Source organism: Tursiops truncatus, chromosome 3 (assembly GCF_011762595.2).
Source record: "Tursiops truncatus isolate mTurTru1 chromosome 3, mTurTru1.mat.Y, whole genome shotgun sequence".
Lineage (NCBI taxonomy): Eukaryota > Metazoa > Chordata > Mammalia > Artiodactyla > Delphinidae > Tursiops > Tursiops truncatus.
In genome coordinates, this window is record NC_047036.1 from 47,589,620 (window position 1) to 47,616,895 (window position 27,276).

At 37.3% G+C, this 27,276-nt stretch overlaps 2 protein-coding genes across 6 annotated transcripts in view; one reads left to right on the forward strand and one right to left on the reverse strand.

Moving 5' to 3' along the window:
• ERCC8 (ERCC excision repair 8, CSA ubiquitin ligase complex subunit) overlaps window positions 1-16,890 on the reverse strand; it is a 61,066-nt gene extending 44,176 nt beyond the window's left edge. Inside the window, exons 1-2 of one of the 2 annotated variants that reach the window (XM_004311055.4) lie at window positions 16,762-16,890; window positions 2,684-2,779 (exon numbers count right to left, since the gene is read on the reverse strand). In XM_004311055.4, coding sequence (XP_004311103.1) covers window positions 2,684-2,779; window positions 16,762-16,838 — 173 coding nt within the window. In that variant the 5' untranslated portion in view covers window positions 16,839-16,890. Of the gene's footprint in view, window positions 1-2,683; window positions 2,780-16,761 lie in introns of those variants that run through there. The other variant, XM_019930006.2, reaches the window with a different exon arrangement.
• A 91-nt stretch (window positions 16,891-16,981) lies between these two features.
• Window positions 16,982-27,276, forward strand: part of NDUFAF2 (NADH:ubiquinone oxidoreductase complex assembly factor 2) — a 342,196-nt gene continuing 331,901 nt past the window's right edge. For 3 of the 4 annotated variants that reach the window (XM_073802139.1, XM_073802141.1, XM_073802143.1), the window contains exon 1: window positions 16,982-17,225. In XM_073802139.1, the coding sequence (XP_073658240.1) occupies window positions 17,099-17,225 (127 nt within the window). In that variant the 5' untranslated portion in view covers window positions 16,982-17,098. The remainder of the gene's footprint in view (window positions 17,226-27,276) is intronic. The other variant, XM_073802142.1, reaches the window with a different exon arrangement.

A 27,276-nucleotide genomic window follows, 5' to 3' on the forward strand; every position in this document is an offset into this window, starting at 1 on the left:
AGTTTCTTTGCTATTTATAGTACAACATAAAGAGCTTGTGTCAGAAATGAACACACTTCTTTCTTCACTGAGATAGTCCTGCTACAAAAAAAAATATAGCTTATCTAAACTGTGTGCTTAGTGACTTGTACCACATTCTGGTACAAGTGCCTTATCTTGTTGTGAACCAGATACAAAGGGTTCATGAACTAGCAGCATGTCCAAGAAGCACTGATTTATAGACTTGTTTTAAGAAAAATTCAATATCAATTTGTAGGACAATTAGGTTAATTTAACAGTACTTCTTCAAAGTTCTTTGCTCAAATAGTTCTAAATCTAATTGATGATGGGGCAGTAAAGAAATACAGCAAGTAATGCCATGCTGAAGGTTTTTTTTTTTAATAGTGTTAGCTTCATTACAAAATTTTGTGGTTCAGTTACTCATTGTGTATACAGAGAAATCTTTGTAAATTTTAACAACTACAGCTTTTGTTTTGGTTGATAACATGTTGCAGCTTGTTTGAACACAGTTTTGAGTTACATGTGTACCATAACAATTCCAGAAACATTTTCTGCATATTTGTACTTTGTGAAATACTGTTTTTTACCATGGCATTGCATGTATTATCAATGTAAAAACAATTGTTTTCAAAGCTGGACTTTTAGTCTTAATTTAAATTGTATTTACAATAACATAAGATGTTTCATCTTTGCTAGAATGACTTCCAAAAGCTTTCCTTTGATTACATTAATTGGGTGAAAAAAATTGAACATTATTGTAATTAACTGACTTCGTAGTTGAAGTATCTGATGGCAATGATGTTACCTAACTCTACGGTTATTACCCTGCTAATAAAGTGAACACAGTAAAAGACAGGACTTGACGTTTTTATGTGGACAAGAAAACTCGGTACCAAAGACGCATGGAATCAACTCAGAAGAATTTAGAAGACATAAAAGAAAATTCAAGCTTCATAGGATGATATACAAATGTACTTTATGTAGTTGCACTTGTTAAAATGTTTTCAGATAGACTTCTTCAATTAACTCCTAACTTTGGAAATAAATGCTTCTTTACAAGATTTATGTATTCTAGTTTTCATTCTGGTTTTCCGTGGTATCACTACAGCTCTCACAGTGGTTGGTAAATATTAAGTATTTTGAGCAAGTTACATGTGAATTGATTTTTCTGAGAAAAAGAAGACCTATATTTAATTTTCCATTAAACATTCATTTTGATTTTTATTTCTCTTTTCTGCCAAAAGGGTTTAATGTAAAATATAAGTCTTAGCAAACAATGAAATAAATAGTTGTAGATTTTTACTATGAAAAAGGGGGAAAAGGGGGAAACCACTGTAGTGAGAATCTTGACTTTTCTGTATATGCTCTGCAAAGACTCCTCAGTCTGTTATTTCTCACACCTATTTAATGCACATGTAATCTATAACTTCCCACATTTCTCACTAACTCTCCCAACTGGTAGCCTACTGGATTCATGTACTTTACAGGTCAAACAACTGATCACTACCCCAAATGACTGGCTGGAGTATTGAACATTTTTTTCTACCAGCACCTAAGACCAAAAGAAATCAGCTATCCCTTGATGCTCATGTCTGGATTATTTTATAAGCAAATGTCCCACACCTGTCCTTAATTGGGAGGTGTTATGTTGAGCCTGGAAAAGGTCAGGAGGAAGAAAAGAATTATCACAGGTCATCTTTTAGATTTAACCATGTGTTAAAGTGAGCATTCGTTCACTGTACGTGTTTCTCATATACTATTAGGTGAGACCATGACAGAGGCTGGAAATAAAAAACAGATTTCTATTAAACCTACTCTGGCTTATTTTAATGTAAATAATAATACTTCATTATAATATAAAAATTTGGGGGCAAATGCTAAACAGAACATGGTAAGACAAACTTTTCTTTAGTTACTTTTACACTTGTCTTAATTATAGACCACATGAAGGGTTTTGAACTTTCTTGTAAAAGTAATGTGGGGTAGATGAGTTTTAAGTGGGGGAGATGGCACATTTTTCTATGCACTTCAGCTGTTGTATGGAAAATGGATTGAGAGGAGTAAAAGTATAGGTGATAATGCTTTTGATTAACAACAGTGGTGGCAGCCATTTACAGTATGCCATGTCCTATGCTAATCATGTGATACATATTATCTCAATTAATCTTCACAACAAACTTGTTAGATTTTGTTCTTACATTGTGTAGCTAAGGGAACTGTGAATTAGAAAGGTTAGATAAATTGCTCAAGGCCACATAGCTGATGAATATGAAGCCAGGAGGAACTCAAACACAAGTCTGGTGTGCTTCAAACTTAATTTTCCAAAATATACTTCTGCTTTTTATATTTGTTTTCCCAGCAGACTCCTTGAGAGTAACAACTCTGTTTTGAAATAGCAGCTAAAGACATACCTCAGCACTTACACACTCTCTGCATCCAAAAAAGTTCAGTATTCGTTGATTTAACAATGAATATATTTATATTAAAGTAGTTTGGAAATGTTTATTTGGCAACATTGCATAGGTTCAATGTTCTGTATTTATTTGAAATTAATAATGCCAGATTTAAAATGCTACAAATTTAGAATTTTTATTAATTTTTATGAAACTTCAGAAAATTAATCTGAAAGCAAGATTTTACTGGATCTCACTTAGGAACAAAAATGATTATATAATAAACTTACTATCTCCCTTCAACAGGGTCAATGTCAAGGGTGTTAACTCCACTGCCATGGATCCTTTCAACATCTCTGTCTTTGTTTAACTCCAGTCCCAAAACCCTGCAAAACATAAAAATTAAAAGGAGGAAAAGGAAAAATAAAGTTAAACAATAAGAAAGTAATTTAACATTAAAATGTCCTTATTTCACCAAAATTACATGGAGTCAAAAATCACAAGTAATGCTTAAATCTCCTAACATACATCCAAAGGTATTTATAGATTATTAAAGACCTTATACAAATTTTTAAAATAACAAGAGTACTAACAGTTACATGTAAAGAACTTCTCCTGAAGCATTGTCTTATCTCTTATTTAAAGGGTGTATTTTATTAATTTTTAATTTAGATAGCTAGAAACTGAAACAAATTTTCATGAACAAAAAGTTAAATTCTGATAACTGAAACTTAGCTGAGGACATCTAGTGGACAAAAGTTTAAATTACAGTTTAAAAAAAATTCCCCTGTTTCTTAAGCCTTATAGAAATATAAAACGAGCATGTTCAACTCAACAATTAAGCACATTTAAATAAATCAAATTAAATATAAATAAAAATGATTAACAAGTACTCTCACAAATTAAGACGAATGAAATTTCTGATATTCAATACCTGTAAACCATCATTATCCTGGTGAGGACGTTAAGATTAAATGAGTTGAAACATAAAAAGTGCTCATAACAATGCTCAGCATATAGTAAGTGCCTAGTGAGTGTTAACTATTAGAAGTTGTCTCAATCTTTTGGATGTCAAAAAGCATTTACATTAATTTAACCAAATGATCTCTAAATTCATTATTGATCAAAATAATGTTAATTTAAATAAGATTTTTCCCCCAGTTTTACTGAGAAATAAATGAATACATATCATTGTATAAGTTTAAGGTATACAGCATGATGGCTTAATTTACTTATATTGTGAAATTATTACTACAATGGGTTCAGCTAACATCTATCACCTCATATAGATACAACAAAAAGAAAAAAAAATTTTTCTCCTTGTGATGAGAATTCTTAGGATTTACTAACAACTTTCCTATATATCATACATCAGTGTTAACTATAGTCAATATGTTGTACATTACATCCCTAGTACTTATTTATCTTATAACTGGAATTTTGTACATTTTGACCACTTTCCTCCAACTCCTCCTGCTCCCACCCCCTCCCTCTGGTAACCACAAGTCTGATCTCTTTTTCTATGAGTGTTTTCTTTTCTTTTAAGAGTCCACATATTTAAGTGAAATCATATAGTATTTGTCTTTCTCTGTCAGACTTATTTCCTTTAGCATAATGCCTTCAAGGTCCACCCATGTAGTTGCAAATGGTAGGATTTCCTCACTTTTTGTAGCTAAATAATATTCATTCCATTGTAAATATATACCACAACTTCTTTATCCATTCATTCATATGTGAACACTTAGGTTTCCTTGTCATGGTTATTGTAAATAATGCTGCTATGAACATGGAGGTGCAGATATCTTTGTGAGTTATCGTTTTCATTTCGTTTGGATATATTCCCAGAAATGAAACTGCTAGATCATGTAGTAGTTCTATTTTTAATTTTTTGAGGATCCTCCATTCTGGTTTTCCTCCTCATGTAGTAGTTCTATTTTTAATTTTTTGAGGATCCTCCATTCTGGTTTTCCACAGTGGCTGTACTAATTTACAAATCCCACCAACAGTGCACAAGGGTTTCATATTCTCCACATCCACTCCAGCATTTGTTATCTCTTGCCTTTTTGATAACAGACGTCCTAACAGGTGTGAGGTGTTGTCTCACTGTTTTTGCACTTCCCTGATGACTAGTGATGCTGAACATCTTTTCACGTACCTGTCGGCCATTTGTATATCTTCTTCGGAAAAATGTCTATTCAGGTTCTTTGCCCATTTTTCAATTTTTTTTTTTTTTGGTATTGAGTTGTATGAGTGCCTTATGTTTTGGATATTAACCCCTTATTAGATAAATGGTTTGAAAATATTTTTTCCCAGTCTGTAGGTTGTCTTTTCACTGTGTTGATGGTTTTGTTTGCTGTACAGAAGCTTTTTATTTTGATGTAGTCTCACTTGTTTATTTGTTTCTGATTTTTTTTGGTAAGAGTGCTTATTCCATGTTATATCACACTGTAGTTGGTAGGTATGCAGTAACCAAAACCCATCCTATATTGGAAAAAAAGCTGTTGAAATGGACAAAAGTTTCACATCATGGCCCTGGTGTTTATTTCCTACCATTCACAGTTTGCTTTCCTTTGGCCTAAGATCCACCCCTCCCCACTCCTCCCCACCTTTGGAGTTCTTGTTTATTTTTGGTTTTGTTGCTTCTGCTTTAAGTGTCATATCCAAAAAATCATTACCAAGGCCATGTCAAAGAGCTTTATTCCTATGTTTTCTTCTAGGATTTTCATGGCCTCAGGACTTACATTTCAGTCTTTAATCCATTTCAAGTTAATTTTTGTGAGGGGTATAAAATAGGGGTCAAGTTTCATAAAATGAGAAGTTTTAACCTACCAAATTATCATAGTTTTTTTAAAAAAAATAACAATGCACAGTGCTAGGAAAGGTACATACTGATATTTTTATGCAGTGACAGTACTATTAATTCCCATAAACATTTTGGAAATCATTTTAACAGTAGCAAGTGTCTGATTTAAAGATATACAAGTTCCTCTTTTTCTCTTGGAAGACAGTTTAGCCTTAGATTCAAATATCCAGTCTAACACTTACTACTTGTCTAACCTTGATCAATAATAAAAACAGCTAATATTAATTAAGAGCCTACTATTTGCTGACATTGTAATCACTTTATTAAGTGTAATAAATGGTAATCCTAAGTAGTAACTTTCCCAGTGGTAGATTACATTATTAAACACTTTACCTGATTATAAAACTAAGACAGGGCTTCCCTGGTGGCTCAGTGGTTGAGAGTCTGCCTGCCGAAGCAGGAGACACGGGTTCGTGTCCCGGTCCAGGAAGAGCCCACATGCCGCGGAGCGGCTAGGCCCATGAGCTATGGCCGTTGAGCCTGTGCGTCTGGAGGCTGTGCTCCGCAACGGGAGAGGCCACAACAGTGAGAGGCCCACATACCGCAAAAAAACCCCAAAAAAACCCCCCCAAAAAACTAAGACATAAGTAATTTGCCCCAAATCACATAATTGGTTGAACTACATCTGAACTCTGACATTTTTTTCTCCAGACCATTATGCTCTTCTACCATTTCTAAACTTCAATATTTCACCAGAAAATAATATTTCATATTTTCTCCACTGAAATGCCTATTTCCTCTTAAAATATTTTTCCATCTGATGACTTTTCAAATTATAACAGTAATATTTGCGTCTTATAACAAGTAAAATAGTATCATAAAGACGTGTACAAAGAGAATCATCCCTTCCTTGAGCTCCCTCTCCTAACAGTGAAAACATGGTCTCCATTATCATTAATATATTTATTTGATCAATCCCCCTGTATGTAACCAATCTCCCATCTCCACTACTACCCCGTCCTCCAACAAGGATGCTGCTTACCAGGCTTAGGCTTTGATTTCTGCTTCTCTCAGCACCCTGATCAGCTGAGCTTGCCTGTCTCCACCTTTGGACTACCTCCTCAACCTGCTCAGCCAGTGAAATCTCACTTTTGGCCAACCTAATCCCTGCCTTATAGGTAGCCTACCTCTACCCAACCTAAATACTTTAGGTCTGAATTGTTTGGGAACCAGAAGGAGGGGTTAAGATGAAGGGAATGGGGGAGGGTACTACAATAGGGAAACAGGGGTGGGGTTTGTGTGGAAGGAGGCAAGGTGTGCAAAAAATAGTTAAAATGGCAGGTCTGACACTGCTATCTTTAGAAAGGGCTGCTTGCAAGACTGGCCCTTACCTGCCTTCTGGGATTTCAGGAGGGTTCCCAACATTTCTGGATAAGAATGGCTCACTGGACCCAAACTAATATTTGGAGCAAACAATGGACATTATGAATACCTACATTCCTTCTGGGAGTCTGGAATTTTGGTACATGCTAAGCAGAAAGTGCTTATGTGGCCAGTTCTCAATTAAAAACTCTAGGCACTGAGTCTCTAATGAGCTTCCCTGATAGCTTCACCTAAGCTGTCACAATTCATTGCTAAAGAAATGAAGCTTATCTGTGTGACTCCACTGAGAGCTTGTGCCTGGTTTCCTTCACAAGTCACCCATGTGCCTTTCCCTCCACTGATTTTACCTTGTATACTTTTGCTGTAATAAATCATAGCCATGAGTAATTTGGTACAACCGTATGCTGCATACTGAGTCCTTCCAGAGAATCCTCAAACCTGGGGGTGGTCTTGGGGACACCCTCCACACAAAAGAATAGAAGTAGAAGGAAGAGGGGTAGGGAGAATATGGGAGAAAAGAGGGAGGGGAGAAAGTGAAGGAGAGAGGGTGAAGGGGAAAGGAGTGAAAGAGAAGAGATATGGGAGAAGGCAGAGGAAACTGGGGTAAGCAGGGTAAGGAAAAGAGCGAGTACTTTTAACTTTTTGTTTTAACGTCTTAAGATGGCTTAAAAAATTTATTATATCCTTTCATCTTCTTCAATGATGAAATACTTTCATTTTTATTTTTTTAGGCTATGACATTTTTTAAAAAATACATTTATTTATTTATCTTCTTTATTTTATCTTTGGCTGTGTTGGGTCTTCATTGCTGTGCGCGGGCTTTCTCTAGTTGTGGCAAGCGGGGGCTACTCTTCGTTGCGGTGTGCGGGCTTCTCATTGCGGTGGCTTCTCCTGTTGTGGAGCACAGGCTCTAGGCATGTGGGCTTCAGTAGTTGTGGCATGCAGGCTCAGGACTTGTGGCTTGCGGGCTCTAGAGCGCAGGCTCAGTTGTGGCACACGGGCTTGGTTGCTTCGTGGCATGTGGGATCTTCCCGGACCAGGGCTCGAACCCGTGTCCCCTGCCTTGGTAGGCAGATTCTTAACCACTGTGCCACCAGGGAAGCCCCTATGACATTTTTTTGAATACAAGTTTCCCTGTTTCCCCTAAGTTGTAGAAATAGTTTTCCTTTCTCTCCAGATAATTTATAACTTCAATTTTCATTCCATCTTGGACTCAAGAGTTATCTAGAATGTAATTCCTAATTTTTTTTTTTTTTTTGCGGTATGTGGGCCTCTCACTGTTGTGGCCTCTCCCGTTGCGGAGCACAGGCTCCGGATGCACAGGCTCAGCGGCCATGGCTCACGGGCCCAGCCGCTCCGCGGCATGTGGGATCTTCCCAGACTGGGGTACGAACCCGTGTCCCCTGCATCGGCAGGCAGACTCAACCACTGCGCCACCAGGGAAGTCCTGTAATTGCTAATTCTTTAAACATTGAATTAGAGGTGATGGTGATGTTCTCATTAATTAATTTACTTCCAATTTCTTTAGCTTATGATCAAAGAATATGACCTGTAAAGATGGCTACCTTTTTGAATTTGTTAAAGGTTTCTTGGTAGCCAAGTACATAAAAATTTTGGTAAATGTACCACTGACATATAAAAAACATGCACATTCTCTAAGAGATGTAAAGTTATATATGTCTATTAAATTTGGTGTGTTGTTTATCCATTTCCCCCATATGTATGTATTCTCTCTCTACTATATCAGGACCATTCTGGAAAAGAAACTAGTGTCAAATTTTCTTTACATTTTGCTTTATATATTTAACTGTTTGAATACATGTTTTATTACACCAGTTCATCAATGGTGCTTCAAATAATATCATCTATTACAATCTTTGGTGCTTTTAACCAAAAATCTCACCTTAACTAATATTAACAGTGACTTCTGCATTTTGTTGACAATTGTCTAATATCTTTTTATCCTCTACTTTAACTTTTAATATTTAAGAATTTTGTAAACTAGTTAAAAATATTTTAAGTTGAGGTATTTCTGAGCAACAGCTTTTAGCTATATTTTATTTAAAAATTAATCTGATAATCTGTGCTTCTTAATGGGAGGAATCAGCCTGTTCACCTTTGGTATGACATCTGATATACTTGATATTATTTATTGTTTACTTAATGTCATAGTTCCATCTTTAACTTTTCATTTTGCTAGTTCAATGAAGTTGCTGTTCATTCCCCTTTGCTAATTTTGAAGTGTGTCTAAAAAGATCTTCATCAGCCATGTTATATATTTCCAGCTTGTTTATTATTATATATTTAGATTTAACCATACACATACTACAAGGTTCACTGCTCTTCTCTGTTTCCTCTCCTCTTCATCATTTAAATACCCTGGGGCCTTGTTCAAATACATTTATTCATCAATTAATGTTGTTCCTTGGGTATTTTTTCTTGAAGGGGAAAGGGGTGAAATATTTCTAGGAATTTTAGCATATGCACAATATTGGACAGATTGGCTAAATTTGGATTCCTGACTTGCAGTCCTTTTTTCTTGTTAGTAGATATCATTCCAGTCTCTAGAACTGCTAAGATGTCTAATGTCAACCTGTTTTTCTTTTATGAATAAATTGTTTACCATTGGAAGCTTTTAATAATTTTTTTCTCCATTCCTAGATATATTTACTAGGATATTTTTAATTTTATGTCTTTTTCATCAATCCTATTGCACTTCAGTGAACCTTTTTAGTCTGTCAATCTAGTCTCTGCTTGTTTGTTTTGTTCTCCCTCTGGAATTATTATTGCCTCTGGGGTCTTCTGGGTCTACTCTCCAAATCTCTTATCGTTTCTCTCATACTTTTTATACTTGCTTTGTGATTTGACATATTTCTTTCGTTTGATCATCCACTTCATTAGTCAATAGTCAAAAGTAGCCACTCCAGTTTGAGGTAAGATAACTAGCACACTTTACCCATCTCCCTAGAAATACAACTATAAAATGTGAACAAAATGCATGGAATACCTATTTGAGGACTCCAAAAAGTAAATAGCAGCAACTGGACTGGGGGAAATACCAAATCCAACATACCACCAAAACAATGGCCAGTTTATTATTTTTTTCTCCTCTGCTACTTCCTGGCTGGAAACCTGGAAGTGAGCACTGTGGCACAGACAGAGAAAGTTCCAGGAGTAAAAAAGGGAACTCCAATACTCAAGGACATGCAGAAATCACCCATCTATATTTTTTCTCTCTTTTCTCCATTCTCTTGTGGCCCAGCCCCTAGGCAATCTGATAGCAGCACTGGCAATGGCTGGAAATAGTGACCTGAGGGAGTCAAAACTCTTGGGGAAGGAATCTGTTTTCTCTGTTCATCAGAGCTCTGATCCCAAGAGAGTGGGTCCAATCACCATTGCTTTCTTCCTCTGTCTTCTCACTTACAGGACCAGAACTGGGCCCAAACACATTAGTGTATGGTAAACAGGGTAACTGAGCCCAATGTTTCCAGCAGGAGTACCAAAAGGGAGAGTCCCAGTGATGAGAGGTACCAGAAAGATCACTGAGAGAAAGAAGCTCAGGAAGGCAACCTCATAAAGTTATTTATGAACTCCAGGACTCATCACTGAGCAGAGCATGCATGGAGCTAACCTTAAGTAGCATACAAAAGATTCTGAAAACTAAGCTAACAGAGTACCACTCAGGTAACAGACTACTGAGTGGCACACATTGGGGGCAGATTTGAAATGGCTTTGAAAACTGAATTGACATTAGAACCATGGCAAACATAAGGAGGTAAGAACTTTCAGCCTGAACCTAACTTCGCCAATTGCTTCTTAAAACAAAAATATCAACATTCTTCATAGGACTGAAAAAAGACCCAGAGTTTCATGACATTACAAAATGTCCAGGATACAATGCAAAATTACTCTGCATATGAAAAACCATGGACATTTCAACTTGTATGGGAAAAGACAATCAGACAGACACCAAAGCTGAGGTGACACAGATGTTGGAATTATCTGACAAAGACTTCAAGGTAGCCATTAAAATATGCTTGAGCAAGCAAATGTGAACATAATTGAAACAAATGTTAAAAAAGGAAAGTCTCAGCAAAGAAACAGAAGACATAATTAAGAACCAAATGGAAATTTTAGAACTGAAAAATGTTAAATTATTTTTCATCAAAAATCTAATTTTCATTAAAAACTATTTTTCTGATAGACTAAATTGCAGATTAGAGATGACAGAGGAAAAAGTCAGTGAACCTCAACACAGATCAATTGAAATTACACAATTTAACAACATAGGCTAAAAAGACTAAAAAAAAAAAGAAGAAAGAAAAGAAAAGAACACAGCCTCAGGGACCTAAGTAACAATTATAAAAGGCCAAATGTCATCAGAGTCTCAGAAAGAAAGAAGAAAGTGGTATGTAAAAAATATTGGACAGAAATAATGGCTGAAAACATCCTAAGTTTGTGGAAAGATATAAATCTGCAAGTTCAAGAAGCAGAATAGACTCTATGATAAACCCAAAGAAGTCCATGCTCAGACACATTATAATCAAACTGCTGAAAACTAAAAACAAAGAAAATTTCAAAGCAACCAGAGAGAATGACAAATTACCTATAGAGAAACAAATGATTGAACTAACTGCAGATTCCTTTTCCAAAACCATAGAGCCATCCAGCCTTGTTCTAAAAGAATTTCTAAACAAAGTTCTTCAGACAGAAGTGAAGTGATATAGGAAGGAAACTTGGGATATCAGAAATGAAAAGAGAACACCAGAAATGATACATATCTAGGTAAATAGGCTATTCTTCCCTTTAAAATATGTTTGATGGTTGAAAACAAAAATTGTGACACTGTCCAATGGAGTTTACAATGTATGTAAATCTAATATATAAGACAACACCACATATGGTGGAAGGTAAAGGGTGATAAAGTTTCAATATACCAAATGAAGGAGTAAAATATTGATTCTAAGTAGAAAATGAAGTTAAGTAGGTGTTTTACAATTCCTAGAGCAATAACTAAAAAATACTATACAAAGAGATATAGTCAAAATCACAATAGATAAATTAAAACAGAATATTAAATAATGTTCAAATAACCCAAAAGAAAGCAGGAACAGGTAAATAAAAATGTGAAGCAATCAGTACTTCCATTCACTGCTGATAGGAATGTAAGCTTTTAGAGAACTGTCAGTTTCTTAAAAAGTGAAACATATACCTAGTCATTCCACTGCCAGGTATTCACCCAAGAGAAATAAAAGCATATGCCCATACAAAGACTTGTGCATGAATCTTTAGAGCAACTTTATATGTACTAGTCCCAAAACAACTCAAATGCCCATCAACAAATGAATGGATAACGAGTCATGGTATATCCACAAAATGGAAAACTCCTCAGCAATAAAAGAATGGATACATGCAACAGGATGGAGAAATTTCAAAATAATTACTCTGAGTGAAAGAACGCTAAGAAAAAATAATTTCATTTATAAAAAATTCTGAAATATACAAACTAATCAATAGTGACAGAAAGCAGATCGGTAGTTTCCTGGAGTAGAAAGAATGTGAAACAGGGAAAGAAGGGAGAAAGGGATTACAGTCTTGATGAAATTTTGGGGCTTATGGATGATTGTTACCTTGATTATGGTGATGGTATCAAAAGTGTATTATATGTCAAAACTCATCAAATTGTATACTCTAATGTGCAGTTTAGTGTATATCATTGTACCTCAGTAGAGTTATAAAATAAAAAAGGAGGGTATGAATTATAAACATTGCATTTTAGTGTTCATGTCTTTGCCTGTAGTCAACGACAAGGAAGAAACTAGGGCAAATGACAGTAGACATCTTCTTTGAATAAAATAGGACTGTATTTGTTTAGTTAAGCTAAAATATCATTAAAGAGGGGAATCTTAAAAAAAAACTACCTTAAACAGTTTAACTTAAATATACAAGTAGTTCTTATTTTGCATTGTCTGATACACACGAATTTCAGTTACCATGATTTAGTTAATACCAGACCACGACAACATGGTTCAAATCTCAGTTACCATGGTATATTAACTGTGAGTAAAAAGCGCAGTGTTCAATACTTGCTTTTCAGTCCACAAGCTACTATGAAAATAACATGTACATTAAAATTAGTGAGCACTTTGCATGACTTCTTTCAAAGTCTGCAGATGATCACTGTGCATTTGTTATTCAGTTCACACACAGCATTTAGTTTTGTTACCTCTGTGCCCCTGAGATAAACCCACAAGGAATTCCACAAAAATGGATAACTGAATGGGGGAATTAGCAAACATAATTAAAGTGCACAAAAGCAACACAAAGTGATGATACTGGAAGTGAAACTCAAATTGAATGTAAATGGAATTACAAAAGAAATAGCTCACTGCGGAATGTTGACATTGCTGCCATTTTAGAAACTCTAGATATGCAGACTGAAGAGATCAATGAAGGTGAACTTATCGACATAAATGAGGTAAAGTGTTTGCGATGAAAAGGCTGAATATGTCCCAGAAGAAGTGATGCTGGCAGAAATCTTCACATTAAAAGAACTCTCAAGGACTTCCCTGGTGGTCCAGTGGTCAAGACTCTGCACTCCCAATGCAGGGGGCACAGGTTCGATCCCTGGTCGGGGAACTAAGATCCTGCATGCCGCACCACATGGCAATAAATAAATACATAAATAAATAAAGAGGACTCTCAGAGATATTTCAAGCCATTGAGAATGTAAAGGATAAAATGTTGGAATCTGACACAAATTTAGAAAGGCGTGTGATAATTAGCCAAGGTAAAGAAAAGATGCTCAACTTGTAAGTTGTTCAATGAGAAGACAAGCACTGCTCAAACTACTCTTGACAAGTTTTTTTTTTTAAACAAAGAAATATACTTTGGTTCTCATCATTTCTAATATTTTACGTTACACAGATAACTGATAGTGACTTCTAGTGCTTCAAAAAATTTTTTTAAAGGTCACAGAACAATTTGAATTTTCCGCACTAATTATTAAGATAACTTTGCATAGGTTTTAGCTTACACAATCAGTTTTATGGATGTGCACTACTATGCAAAGCAAAGACTGTCTGAATATTAGCTAATTTTTTGAAGAAGAATGAAATGTGCTGAACAGAGGGCCATAACATCTTTCTTCCATAAACCATACACATATTATATATAGTCTATGATTTTCAAGGATTGTTAAAATTTGTTTTTTATTTATTAATTTATATATTTTAGTTGGGTGAAAATTTAAGACATATACAAAGCAACTGAATATGGAATCTAAGACATATGCAAAGCAATTGAATGTGGAGTCTTTCTTAAGCAATGATTCTCATTTCTAGCTATACATTACAATCAGCTAGGGCGCTTTAAAAAATTCCAGTGTCCTAGACCAATTAGACTAGAATACATGGGGTTGGAACGATAGCATGAGGATTTTTTCCAAATACCCTATGTTATTTTAAATATTCTGGCAAAGTTGAAAAAGACTGTTTCATCTTTTTACACTTTCCCCAAATCTTTTATAATAACTGTCTCAATCATATCTCATTTTGTTTTAAGCCATTTGTTTGCACTATTTCAAAAGTGGTCCATTTAGTTTTATAAGAATAGCAACTTTTGTATTCATACTTCATCAGCTCCCACTAAAATGACATCATCAGAATAATAAATAAAACTAGCATTAATAGGGTTAGGGAGAAATAATGACTTTTGATAAGCACACAAAGCAATTGGTGGGAGAGATGTGCATGAGATTACTAGAGTACAGGTTTGTAACCAGAAAGGTTAAGTATGCTTGGGGAATCAATGTTTTACAGAGGAAATGAAATCTATTTAAAGATGGATTAATCTGGCAATTTGGTTAGGAAACCTTCATTGTTTTGAATTTTTATTTCTTCTAATGAAGTAAGAGGTTTAGGTCACAGAATTTTGACTGTGCTAAAGAGCTATACTTAGTTGCTTCCTCAGACCAAGGACTTTTTGGAATTAAAAGACAACAAGAAACCAAATTTTTCAGACACTCAGTGGTGCACACGATTTACATTACTACTGATATGATAAGACCTCTGGTCATATGAGGGAAAAAAGAATAATGCTGCTTCTTTTCAAAAAAGTACCGCTACTGTCACTGAAATTAAAGATAATGGACAATGTCACTCATTTTCCAAACTTTACTTCACTGATCATTAGGGAAGAATTGCAGAACTACTTGATGGAAACAAGCCACATAGTCAAAGCAGACTGACAAATTTAAGCAGACTGACAAATTTTGATACATACAAATTTTGCTTGATTTCTTGCAGTTACTGGAATAAAAAACTCTGGATATGCCTGTATGCTTTTGTTAAAGTGGATGACCTAGCTGAAAAGGAATTACTGTCAACTGTGCACTAACGGGGGTTGGAGGACAGTAGGAGATGCAACCCCAATCATGCTTAAAACTAACCAAAACATGGTAAAAAAATTAATACTCTCTTATTTAGTTAAAACTGTATGTACTATCTAGAAACATATTTACCCATTCTAAAAGCATAATACTAAAATGTAAGGATAATACATCTTAGAACACAAAACATCATACAAATTGTGCCAAACCCTCTTCTAGGCAATGGGAATACAGGGTTTTAGAAGACAATATACCAGTACAAAAAATAAGTATATAATACAATTTCAGTGGCAATAAATTGAATGAAGAAAACAGAGCAGAATAATGGGATGGAGAACCATTGAGAGCAAAGAAGGGATTCGGGGGCAGCAACTGACACATTTGATGGCTCCCTCTTCAAACAGTCTTCCCTCAGCATCCATGATACCTCACCACCCTAGTTTGCCTTCAATCCCTCTGGTTACTCCTTTTCAGTTCTTCTGCAGTCTCATCTTCTGCCTAACTTTAAGTGTTGGTATTTTTCAGGTTTGTAATCACTGAACTGCTTCTCTCTTCTTACTCCACAAATAGTGCCTGGGTGATCTTATGTCCTCCTCACTTCACGTATCATCTTGCATTAAACAATCTAAATTTCTCCTGAGCATCAAACATATACTATATGCAACTGTGTCCTGCACTCTCCAAGTGAAATCTCCACAAGTTCCTTGAAAGCAATATGGGAAAAGTCAATATGAACAAAATTAAAGTAAAACTTGCTCCCTCTTTGGGGAGAGATGTTACCATCATTCACCCTGACATACAAGGCACATAGCTGGGAATCATTGCAGACTTTTCCTTTTTCATCATTCATTATATCCAATTAATCTCCATGGCTGGTTGATACTATTTCTTAGATTTTTTTAAAATATCTTCACCCTCTTGGCCCCAACTGCCACGTCCCTGGCTTGGGCTTCCATCAACTCTCTCCTTGCAACAGTTACCTAACTTGGCTCCCAATCCTGCTCTCAACTTCAATCCATTCTCCAAGCAGATGACAAAATGCAACAGTTGTCACCTTATTCTCATCTTCTTACCACTTAACCAAGCATACAAGACTCTTCCCCATCTAGCCTCCCCTACTTCTCCAGCTTCATCTCTTGTCAATGGCCCTCTCTCCACAATTCTCTGCTCTAGTCATGCTAAACTTTGTTCAATTCCTGGCCTATGCTCCGCCTTTAACATATTGCTTGTCACATAGTAACAGCTCACTAAATACGTTGACTAAATGAAAGAACGAATTCTTGGAAGATAGTTATTCCTTGGGAATCGGGGCGAAGGAATAAAGTAAAATGAAAATATCCTCATTTAGATTTATAGCGCCCTCACTCGAGCCCCCGTGCGCACCCACCTGCCTACAGGTATATAAAACCTATCCTATTTTCTCAAGCCACAGAACAGAAGAGAGAGTAAAGCCCAGTTGTGGTGGAGAAAAGTGGTAATGAGGCGGCCAAGTGTGAGGCAAAGCTAACACAGCCATTGGCCCAAATTTTTTTTTTTTTTTTTTTTTGGTGGTACGCGGGCCTCTCACTGTTGTGGCCTCTCCCGTTGCGGAGCACAGGCTCCGGATGTGCAGGCTCAGCGGCCATGGCTCACGAGCCTAGCCGCTCCGCGGCATGTGGGATCTTCCCGGACCGAGGCACGAACCCGTGTCCCCTGCATCGGCAAGCGGACTCTCAACCACTGCGCCACCAGGGAAGCCCCATTGGCCCAGAATTTAACCTGAATATTAGATAAAAGAATAAGGTTTTCTTTACCTCCGTGTGGACTCCGCTCTCCGAAGGCGAACAGGGTCGTCCAAACCCGCTTGTCGTGCCAACAAAAACCCTAGCATCCCGTCCCTTCACACCGGCTTGCGAACTGGACGGCGCCATGACAGAACACTGAGGCTGGGGTGTAGAGCGGAGTCTCCCATTGGTCAAGCATGATGCCATCCGGCCAATGGAGAGCGTCGTTACTTGAGGGTGTACGGAAGGAGGTGGGTGGGACTCCTCTGAGCAGGTGGGCTGGGTCGGCTGCCTGGGCTTTCTCGCTTTGGTCTCAGGGAACCTCGGCAGGTCACGGCACGACCCGCGCTGGAGCCGGTGGGAAGGCATGGGTTGGTCTCAGAATTTGTTCCGTGTCTTGTGGAGAGCGCTGTCAAAGGAAGTGAAGGAGCAAGTGGGCACAGACCTGTTCGGGAACAAATACTACTATATCCCAGAGTACAAGAACTGGAGAGGTGAGATGAGAGCTAGGGCAGCGGTTGGGGTGTCGAAAAACGATGTGCGGCACTTGTAATCACCAGAGTAGACAACCCGAGTTCGTTCTCCCCACAACCCTCTCTACTCTGGCCGCTGGCTTTCAGACGGGCTGTCGGTGAACGGATACAACGCTAGCGTTGTATCTCCCATCGCCGAGAGCCCCGCCAGCGGAGGACCGCCCCCTCTGCCCCCCTCAGTGTGGGTCCTTGAGGTCGGGCGACGTAGACGGGGACAAGTCCACGGACGTCTTTTACCAAAGGTTCCCGGGAGGGGTAGGGAAGTGCCTTTCCTCCTCCCGTGACCCTCTTGCGACCAGGCTGGCGCGGGGTAATTGAAGAGGTGTATTTTGAGCGCCTCCGCTCTCCTCTTTCGTGGTGTTGACCTTTTTCAGTGGCTCCGGCGTTGGCCCCAGGCGTCACCTTCCTCAAGGCCAAAACTGTCAGAAGTAGGGCCATGCACGCTGACTGTATGGAAAAGAGATCCCCGCAAGGCTCCACGTTACCTTTCCCATGAGTTTACACTCCCAAGACCCTGTTGCGCTGACTTGAAGATACAGGGCGCTAACCGTGTTTCTGTGCAGGAATCTTGCGAAGTCTTGATGTTTGGGGAGGTAGGGGCCGTTGCTGGTCTTTGAGATCACACCACGTGGCAGTCGTGGTAAACTCTTCTGTGTTGTTCCAGCGCCGCGATGCAAAAGATCTCGGGCTTTGGGGTCAGAAAGGCATGGGTTAGAATCTCAACTTTGAGATCTAATAACTGAGGGGTCACAGACAAAGTATTTGTCCTCCGCAGGTCTCAGTATCCTCACTTGAAAGTTAGAGATAATAATAATAGCAATAATATTGAGAAACACTAAGACCTTTAAAAGTTGTGTTCCATTCATTTCCCGTAACTCTTGACAGAGGGCATTTCTTCTTCGTAGAGCATATGTAAAGGGTATTCCTTGATTTATTACTCAAAATTGTTTTGCCTAGCCCTTTTCTGTAACTTATTTTAATATCTTAGACTTGTTTCCCTAATGAGCATTTAAACTCTATCAGGGCAGGAAATAAGTCTTAAAAGTCCACAAAGAACCTAGAATGGTGGTGAAGTGTTTCTTGACAGAGGAAGCAGAGAGAAAAATGTTTCTTTTCCATAAGTTGTCAGGTAACGTTAAAAAAATACGAAAAACATCAGATTGACCTTTTAAAATTGAAGTATAATTTACATACAGTAACGTTCATCCTTTTTGGTGTGTGGTTTTATGATTTTTGAAAAATGCATACTCTCATGTATCACCACAGTCAAGATATAGAACAGTTCCATCACCCCCAAAAGTCCCTCCTACCCCTTAATATTTCATTCCCTCACCCTGCCCTTGACACCCACTGATCTGTTTTACGTTCCTACAGTTTTGCCTTTTCCAGAACATCATGTATAATAAATGGAGCTATATTGAATACAAGTTGCAGTCTTTTGAGTCTAGTTTATTTCACATGGCATAATGCAGTTGAGATTTATCCATGTATCAGTAGTTCCTTTTTGTTACTAAGTAGTATTCCCTTCCATTATATGGGTTTACCACAGTTTATCTGTTTAGCAGCTGAAGGACATTTAGGTTGTTTCTACTGTTTTTGGTGATTGTGCAAAAAGCCTCTATAAACGTTCACATATAGGATTTTGTGTGAACATAATTTCTCTAGGGTGAACAGCTAGGAGTGGAATTGCTGAGTTGTGGGTAAATGTATATATAACTAACTTTGTAAGAAACTACCAAACTGTTTTCCAAACTGGTTGTACCATTTTTCATTCCTGCCAGCAACACATGAAAGTTCTAGTTTCACATTCTCACCAGCACTTGGTTTTGTCAGTTTTTTTGTTTTTATTTTTATTTTAGACATTCTAATAGGTAGATAGTGTTATCTCATGGTTTTAATTTTCATTTTCCTAATGACTGAGGATGTTGAGAATCTTTTCATGTGCTTATTTGCCATCCATGGATCTTTGGTGAAGTATCTGTTCAAATCTTTTGACCATTAAAAAAAATTTGTATTAATTTCATTTCATTGAAAATACAGTATCATTAAAGAAAGACTTAAATTAACAAAATCATGTGTATTCTAAAATGGTATAATTTGTGAGTCACAGGTAATGTTTATCTTATAATTTTATTATTATAATACCAAGTTGTTTTCCAAAGTGCTTATGCCAATTTATGCTTCAATTAGCTTGATATTTTGAATCCATGTACTCTTGATTGTGAGAAAATCAGGCTTTTACCAATGATGTAGTAGAATCAATGCATGCTGCTGTCTAATGTCTCTGTGTGTCTCAGTTCTTAGATAATTGAGGGCTGTGGTACAGATGTGTTATACAGTCTATAAGTACCATTACACATTTCCTAAGCCTTCTACTATAAAGCAAGGGAAAATATTTTTAGTTTGTTTTCAAGCAAGTTTTCAAAAAATAAGTCATCTAACTTTTCTATTTCCTTGATATGAAAGGTGGTTCTTTAGAGGTCTCCTTGAGTTTTCTTTGAGTTGCATAATTGAACACCATCAATGAAGAGTGTTTAAGAACCCTTTAGAGGAAATTAATTTTTCTTTTAATTCAGTTAATTACTGTGGTGCCAGTCATCAAAGAACTACTATATTTTCCACGTAGGGTTTTATTTAATAAGAGAAAATCTGTTGTTATGTAATTCAAAATAAGTCTTGAGTATTGTCTAGTCAGCTGAATTTAAGTTTAGAACTGTGGAAATTTTAACTTTTTTTAAAAAAGCATATTGGCATTTCAGGATAAAAAGATTATGAGTATAGCATGTACTCGGCATTTTTAATAGCAAAGTGTTGATTGACATCTTTTTATTGAAAGTTTGCTTGCTCTATAGTAGATTATTTAGTAGAAGATTCCTCAAACTTGATCTAGAAAATTCCTTAGTTATTGCACCCTTCTTATTTGTAATTTCCCTGAGTTTTTATCCATACGATTCCATTTATCTCATGTTTCAAAAGGTAATTCTCTTCCTTTCTAAGATAAATTCTTGTATTTGTATACTTGATTCTGACTGGAACCTCTTTGAACCTTGTTTCATTATTTTCACCTCCTTTTGCACATTTATTAAACATCTACACCCCTAAAACTAACAAATTTGTTAACTGAAGAACTATTTTGAGTTGTTATTTGCTAATTGACATTGTGAATGTCTGGATTTTGGGGGTGGGGTGAATATTATGCATAATATGCAAAAACACCTGTTTGGAGTATTGTGTTTGGTTCTGGACACAGTTTAGGAGAGATGCTTGAAAATCTAGTGTCCAGACAGGGATAGTTATGATGATAAAATTTTCTGGAAATTATATATGTGAGTATTATTAGCTGTGAGTCTTGAGGAGGTTTACCCTTTGAAGAGAAGATTTACGAGGAACTTCAAGTATATGAAAAATCGTGGTATAGAAAAGGATTAGGCTTGGGACTTACCTGGTGGCCCAGAGGTTAAGAATCTGCTTTCCAATTCAGGGGATGCAGGTTCAATCCCTGGTTGGCAAACTAAGATCCCGCATGCCACAGGACAACTAAGCCCATGCACTGCAACTACTGAGCCCCTGTGCCACAACTAGAGAGCCCAAGTGCCGCAACTACAGAGCCCACACACCACAACTAGAGAGAAGCCTGCACACCACGATGAAAGATTCAGCATGCCGCAACTAAGACCCGACACAGCCAAATTTTAAAAAAGATAAAAGGAAAGGATTAGGCTCATCTGTATAGCCTTTTAACTCAGAACTTAGATCAGAGGGTAAATGTTTACCTTTTTATAAGAAGCAACTTTCAGACTGTTAGGGCTGTGCTAGAAAAAGAAGAGAGTACCTTATGTTTGATTGTAGCTGGGAGAATTTAGGGAGATAAGTAGCTGGAAACATTTGATCAGCACCTTGAAGGATAAATACGATTTCACAAAGAGTGGTAGAAAAGTATTTCTGGTTGGCACCTGGAAGGGATAGGAAATACCACAGAGATTAGAAGGTTGTCCCATGTGGGTAGACTTCAGAGTAGAAGAACAATAGAAGCTGTTCTAGTGAGGGGATAGACAAGGTCAGATTATAAAAGGCCTTGCATAGGTTTGAAATTTATGCTTCATTCTGTAGGTGGTAGGTAGCCATTGAAAGCTGTTCAACAGAGAAAAGTTTGTGTCATAATTAGAGCTATTAGAGAAATGACTCTGGAAGCCCTGGGAAAGATGAGCTAGAGGGGAAAGGGAGGGAACTAAAATTCTGTTAGGTGGGAGCATCGCTAGGTTTACTGTGATCCTGGATAGAGATCTATTTGGACTGAAGTGATGGAAAGAAAAGTTTGATTTGACAAAACTTTTGGACTTGGTAATGAATTGGACTGTTAGAAGGGGAAAGAAAAGAGGAGAGGCCAAAGTTGATTTTATTGTTTTAATTCTGGAGAACTGGTGGATGGTAGTGTACCGATTCATGCAAATAGAGGCTATAAGGGACTAATGCAAATGGAGAAGCAGGGCTTAGGCTTGGCTTGGTGGAAGAGTAAATAGAATTTGTTGCTTATAACAGGGCACCTGTATAATCAGGCAATTGTATACTCAGATCTGCAGTTCCAAAGATGTCAGTGATTAAAAGACAAATTTGGAAGCCATCTTAATAGAGGTGATCACTAAAACTGTAGGGATAGTTGGATTCAAGCAGGGAAAGAATAATAATAACATGATATTAAGAGACAGGTATTTGGGGGCTTCCCTGGTGGCGCAGTGGTTGAGAGTCCACCTGCCGATGCAGGGGACGCGGGTTCGTACCCCGGTCTGGGAAGATCCCACATGCTGCAGAGTGGCTGGGCCCGTGAGCCATGGCTGTTGAGCCTGTGCGTCTGGAGCCTGTGCTTCGCAACGGGAGAGGCCACAACAGTGAGAGGCCCGCGTACCGCAAAAAAAAAAAAAAAGAGACAAGTATTTGGGAACCCTGGCATTTCAGTGGCTTCCTGTTACCTGAAAATAAATCCAAACTACCTGGCTGGCATTCATGACCTTTGAGTCCATCTTGAAAGTGATACTTGTTTTTAGTCTAATCTTTAGATCAATGGTTTTATAACAAGCCTAGATATTTATGCTATTAGGAGAGCTCAAACCTGAAAGCTTACATGATTTCCTATCAGGGAGTTGAATCAGATAGTATTTAATTTTCAGCATTCAAAAAATAGCGTTAAAATTAATTGAATGTAGTTATTTAAGAGTTGCATCTAGTCTGTAACGTTGATGTTCCAAAAATGGAATCGGTTGGGGGCAAGGCAGGGATATCAGTGGACTGTAGGTAACAGCGATGCTTTCTTTTAGAATTCAGGACAAATATTTCATCAAACATGGTAGATTTATTTTTGGAACACATTTTAAAAAATTGTATAACCTTCATTAAGGCTTTTTGTATTGAATTGTTTACACTAGGCTACTGCCAGTGATTTTCAAACTGTTCACAGTTTAATAATTATAAAATAAACCTATTCAAGTTCCAGCATTTTATTAGAAAATCTTACATGCTAAAAGATTTTTTTCATTTTATGCTCAGTTTTTAAATGAGGCATTATTTGTACATTTATAGAAATTGTGAGCAAAGAAAAATCTGTGCTAAGATTTTAGTGAAAGCATTATTGCCAAATTATATTTTCTGTACTTTCTATATTTATATGAGTGTGTTTAGATTCACATATATCTAGATTATCAGTGTGTCAGACACGTTGTTTATAATAATATTTCCTGAATTTTACATTTCATGCTTTTTGGTTAAAAGAAAAAAAAAAGATGGCCTTTGAACATGGCGTTTCCAAACACTCTTGGGAAGCCAAATCAGAAAAGGTATAAACCGCACTTTAAAGGTGATCATTTAATATTGAGGTCTGTCAATCTAAGATTGAATTTTGTTTAAAATTGAAGGTTATTTTATATCATTTCTATGTGCTTCCTTTTTTAAAAAATTAGTTGGATTTTACCTTTTTTCTAACCTGACAATCATTTATTTTATTTATTTATCCATTTATCTTTAACTATTGAATTATGAAATATTTCAAACATAAAAAATAGAATGATAAAACAAACCACCACGTACCCATCACTCACTTTAAACAGTTATCAACTCATGGTTAAATTTTATTTTCTCCACACCTTGCCACCCAACTCTCCTCTTATTTTGAAGCAAATACCAAACATCATGTTTATTTATATTTTCAGTATATATCCCTTGAACACAGACTCCTTTTTTTTAAATATAACAATAACACCATCATCACATATAGAAATCAAAAATTCCTTAATATCATCAAATATTCTGTCCATATTCCCTTGATTGTCCTATAAAATGCTCTTATTTATTGGTTGATTTGTTTATTTAGTTTTGCAGTCGGTATAAATTGACCTCCAAACAAAATCTTTACATCATGATCACTAATATGGTTTTTTTTTGTTTTTAATTTATTTAGTTATTTTTGGCTGCATTGGGACTTTGTTGCTGGGCGCCAGCGTTCTCTAGTTGCGGTGAGTGGGGGCTACTCTTCATTGCAGCGCGCGGGCTTCTCATTGCAGTGGCTTTTCTTGTTGCGGAGCATGGGCTCTAGGCGTGTCGGCCTCAGTAGTTGTGGCGCGTGGGCTTCAGTAGTTGTGACTCGCAGGCTCTAGAGCACAGGCTCAGTAGTTGTGGCACATGGGCTCAGTAGTTGTGGCTTGTGGGCTGTAGAGCGCAGGCTTGGTAGTTGTGGCGCACAGGCTTAGTTGCTCTGCGGCATGTGGAATCTTCCCGGACCAGGGCTCAAACCCATGTCCCCTGCATTGGCAGGTGGATTCTTAACCACTGCTCCACCAGGGAAGTCCACTAATACGTTTTTTAAGTCTCTTGTAGTTTATAGGTTTCCTCTTTATGTTGTTTTTGCTCTATCTCTCTCACACACACACCCCTACTTTTTTTGGGAGTGGGTGTTAACAAAAAGTTACTTTTTTTTTTTTAATGGCATTAATCCATTCATGTTTGTTGTAAGAAGTGGTATATTTCATCTTTGGTCATCTTATTTTTTATGCTTTGTTATAGATGTCTTTTTAGATGTCTTTTGTAGTATAGCCCTCATTTTACTTGAACTTGGCTGTACTAAGTGAGACCTGAGTGAATGCTACAGGCCTGTGGCTTCCTATAGGGTTCTGGTAGAATTTCTCTGGGAGAACTGTACTCAGTACTCAGGATGTCTTCACTTTAATCCCCTGCAAGTGGGAATCTTAAGAATGTCAGTATCAGGTCAGAGTTGTAGTTGCCTATGAGAAATGGGGAAGGGGCTCATTGGGATACTTAGCACATACTATTGTTTGGAGCCTTTTAAAAAAGATCTTATTTTGTGACGTCTTACAAGCTCTTCACGTCAGTGATAACTAGGCCTTCCTGTTAGGAGCACTGATGGCATTCCCAAATTCCTTTGACTTGACCCTTACCATTTATTTGCCCCTTGCTCTCATACTTGCTGCTCTAAGATTGGGGTTTTCTCAGTACTCCTTTTTGGAAAAACCCATAGAAATTCTTTCCAGTGTGTCCTGTTATGTCTGTGCTGATTTACAGACCAGTCAGCATTGTTGGTTTTGCCTTCCATTCATCTTGTACCATTCACTAGTTTTCTCATGTGACAAATATTTATTCAGCACTGCTTTATGCAGAACATATCTGTTTTATGTATTTCAGGTCTATTGGCTTCAGTTTCTCACCTTTTGATGTTTAACTGTATCACTTGTCCAGTTTAGCTGCATCCTATATTCTTTAATAAAGTCAATAGGATTTGGGAAGATAAATGAGGTAAACATAAATCAATGGCAATTTTAAACTGAAGTTTACATATTTAATTTGTAACACAAATTAGCAACACATTTTTTCCTCCATTTTGTTCTCAATTCACGATAGCCTCCAGTCTTTTTAGCAGTAGTTCCATTAATGATAGCTGTCATTCATCGAGTGTTAACTGATTAGTTCATGTCTTTACAGCAGCCATATAACTAAGGATTATTATCCTTATCTTAAACATGAGGTGTTTGTTTCATTTTGAATACATAAATGAACTTTATGTGTATGTGCCTGGGTACAGAGTAGGTACTCAAAAAATAGCTGTTCAATGAACTGAGATATTTATGGACCCAGAATTATAAAAGCAAAAACAAAGCAAGATTTTTTTAAAATGTAGGAAATGATTTAGTTTTACAAAATCTTAAAACAGTGATTAAGGTATATTTTTCTTTTTATTTATTATAAATGGGCCAAATTATTCTTCAGGGATTAAAATATTCTCATTAGAAATAAGACTGTCTTTTCCATAACTTTTCTAGTGTGGTTCCAGTTTGAACTTAGCTTAGTTGCGGGCATCAAACTTCTGTTAAAATACCGAGTCATGGGCTTCCCTGGTGGCACAGTGGTTAAGAATCCGCCTGCCAATGCAGGGGACACGGGTTCAAGCCCTGGTCCTGGAAGATCCCACATGCTGTGGAGCAACTAAGCCCGTGCGCCACAACTACTGAGCCTGCGCTCTAGAGCCTGCGTGCCTAGAGTCTGTACTCCGCAACAAGAGAAGCCACTGCAATGAGAAGCCTGTGCACTGCAACAAAGAGTAGCCCCCACTCGCTGCAACTAGAGAAAGCCCCCACACAGCAACAAAGACCCAACACAGCCAAAAATATAAGTAAAATAAATAAGTTTATTAAAAAAAATACTCCAAAAGATACCCAGTCATATTTTTTTCCTTTCAGGATGAATGAATCATCATCTGATAATTCAAAACCTGTATCATCCAACTGTTAACGTGTGATTATAGAGCTGCATTGTTTTATGTTTTTTTTAACATCTTTATTGGAGTATAATTGCTTTACAGTGGTGTGTTAGTTTCTGCCTTATAACAAAGTGAATGAGCTATACATATACATATATCCCCATATCTTCTCCCTCTTGCATCTCCCTCCCACCCTCCCTAACCCACCCCTCCAGATGGTCACAACGGACTGAGCTGATCTCACTGTGCTATGCTACTGCTTCCCACTAGCTATCTATTTTACATTTAGTAGTATATATAAGTCCATGCCACTCTCTCACATCATCCCAGCTTACCCTTCTGCCTCCCCATGTCCTCAAGTCCATTCTCTACGTCTTTATCTTTATTCCTGTCCTGCCCCTAGGTTCATCAGAACCATCCCTCCCTTTAGATGCCATATATATGTGTTAGCATATGGTATTTGTTTTTCTCTTTCTGACTTACTTCACTCTGTATGACAGACTCTAGGTCCATCCACCTCACTACAAATAATTCAGTTTCGGTTCTTTTTATGGCTGAATAATATTCCATTGTATATATGTGCCACATCTTTATCCATTCATCTGTCGATGGACATTTAGGTTGCTTCGTGTTCCATCTATTGTAAGTAGAGCTGCAGTGAACATTGTGGTACATGACTCTTTTTGAATTATGGTTTTCTCAGGGTATATGCCCAGTAGTGGGATTGCTGGGTCATATGGTAGTTCTATTTTTAGTTTTTTAAGGAACCTCCATACTGTTTTCCATAGTGGCTGTATCAATTTACATTCCCAACAATAGTGCAAGAGGGTTCCCTTTTCTCCACACCCTCTCCAGTATTTATTGTTTGTAGATTTTTTGATGATGGCCATTTTCACCAGTGTGAGGTGATACCTCATTGTAGTTTTGATTTGCATTTCTCTAGTGATTAGTGATGTTGAGCATCGTACCATGTGTTTGTTGGCAATATGTATATCTTCTTTGGAGAAGTGTCTATTTAGGTCTTCTGCCCAGTTTTGGATTGGGTTGTTTTTTTTTTTGATATTGAGCTGCATGAGCTGCTTGTAAATTTTGGAGATTAATCCTTTGTCAGTTGCTTCATTTGCAAATATTTTCTCCCATTCTGAGGGTTGTCTTTTTTTTTTTTTTTTTTTTTGCGGTACGTGGGCCTCTCACTGTTGTGGCCTCTCCCGTTGCAGAACACAGGCTCTGGACAGGCAGGCTCAGCGGCCATGG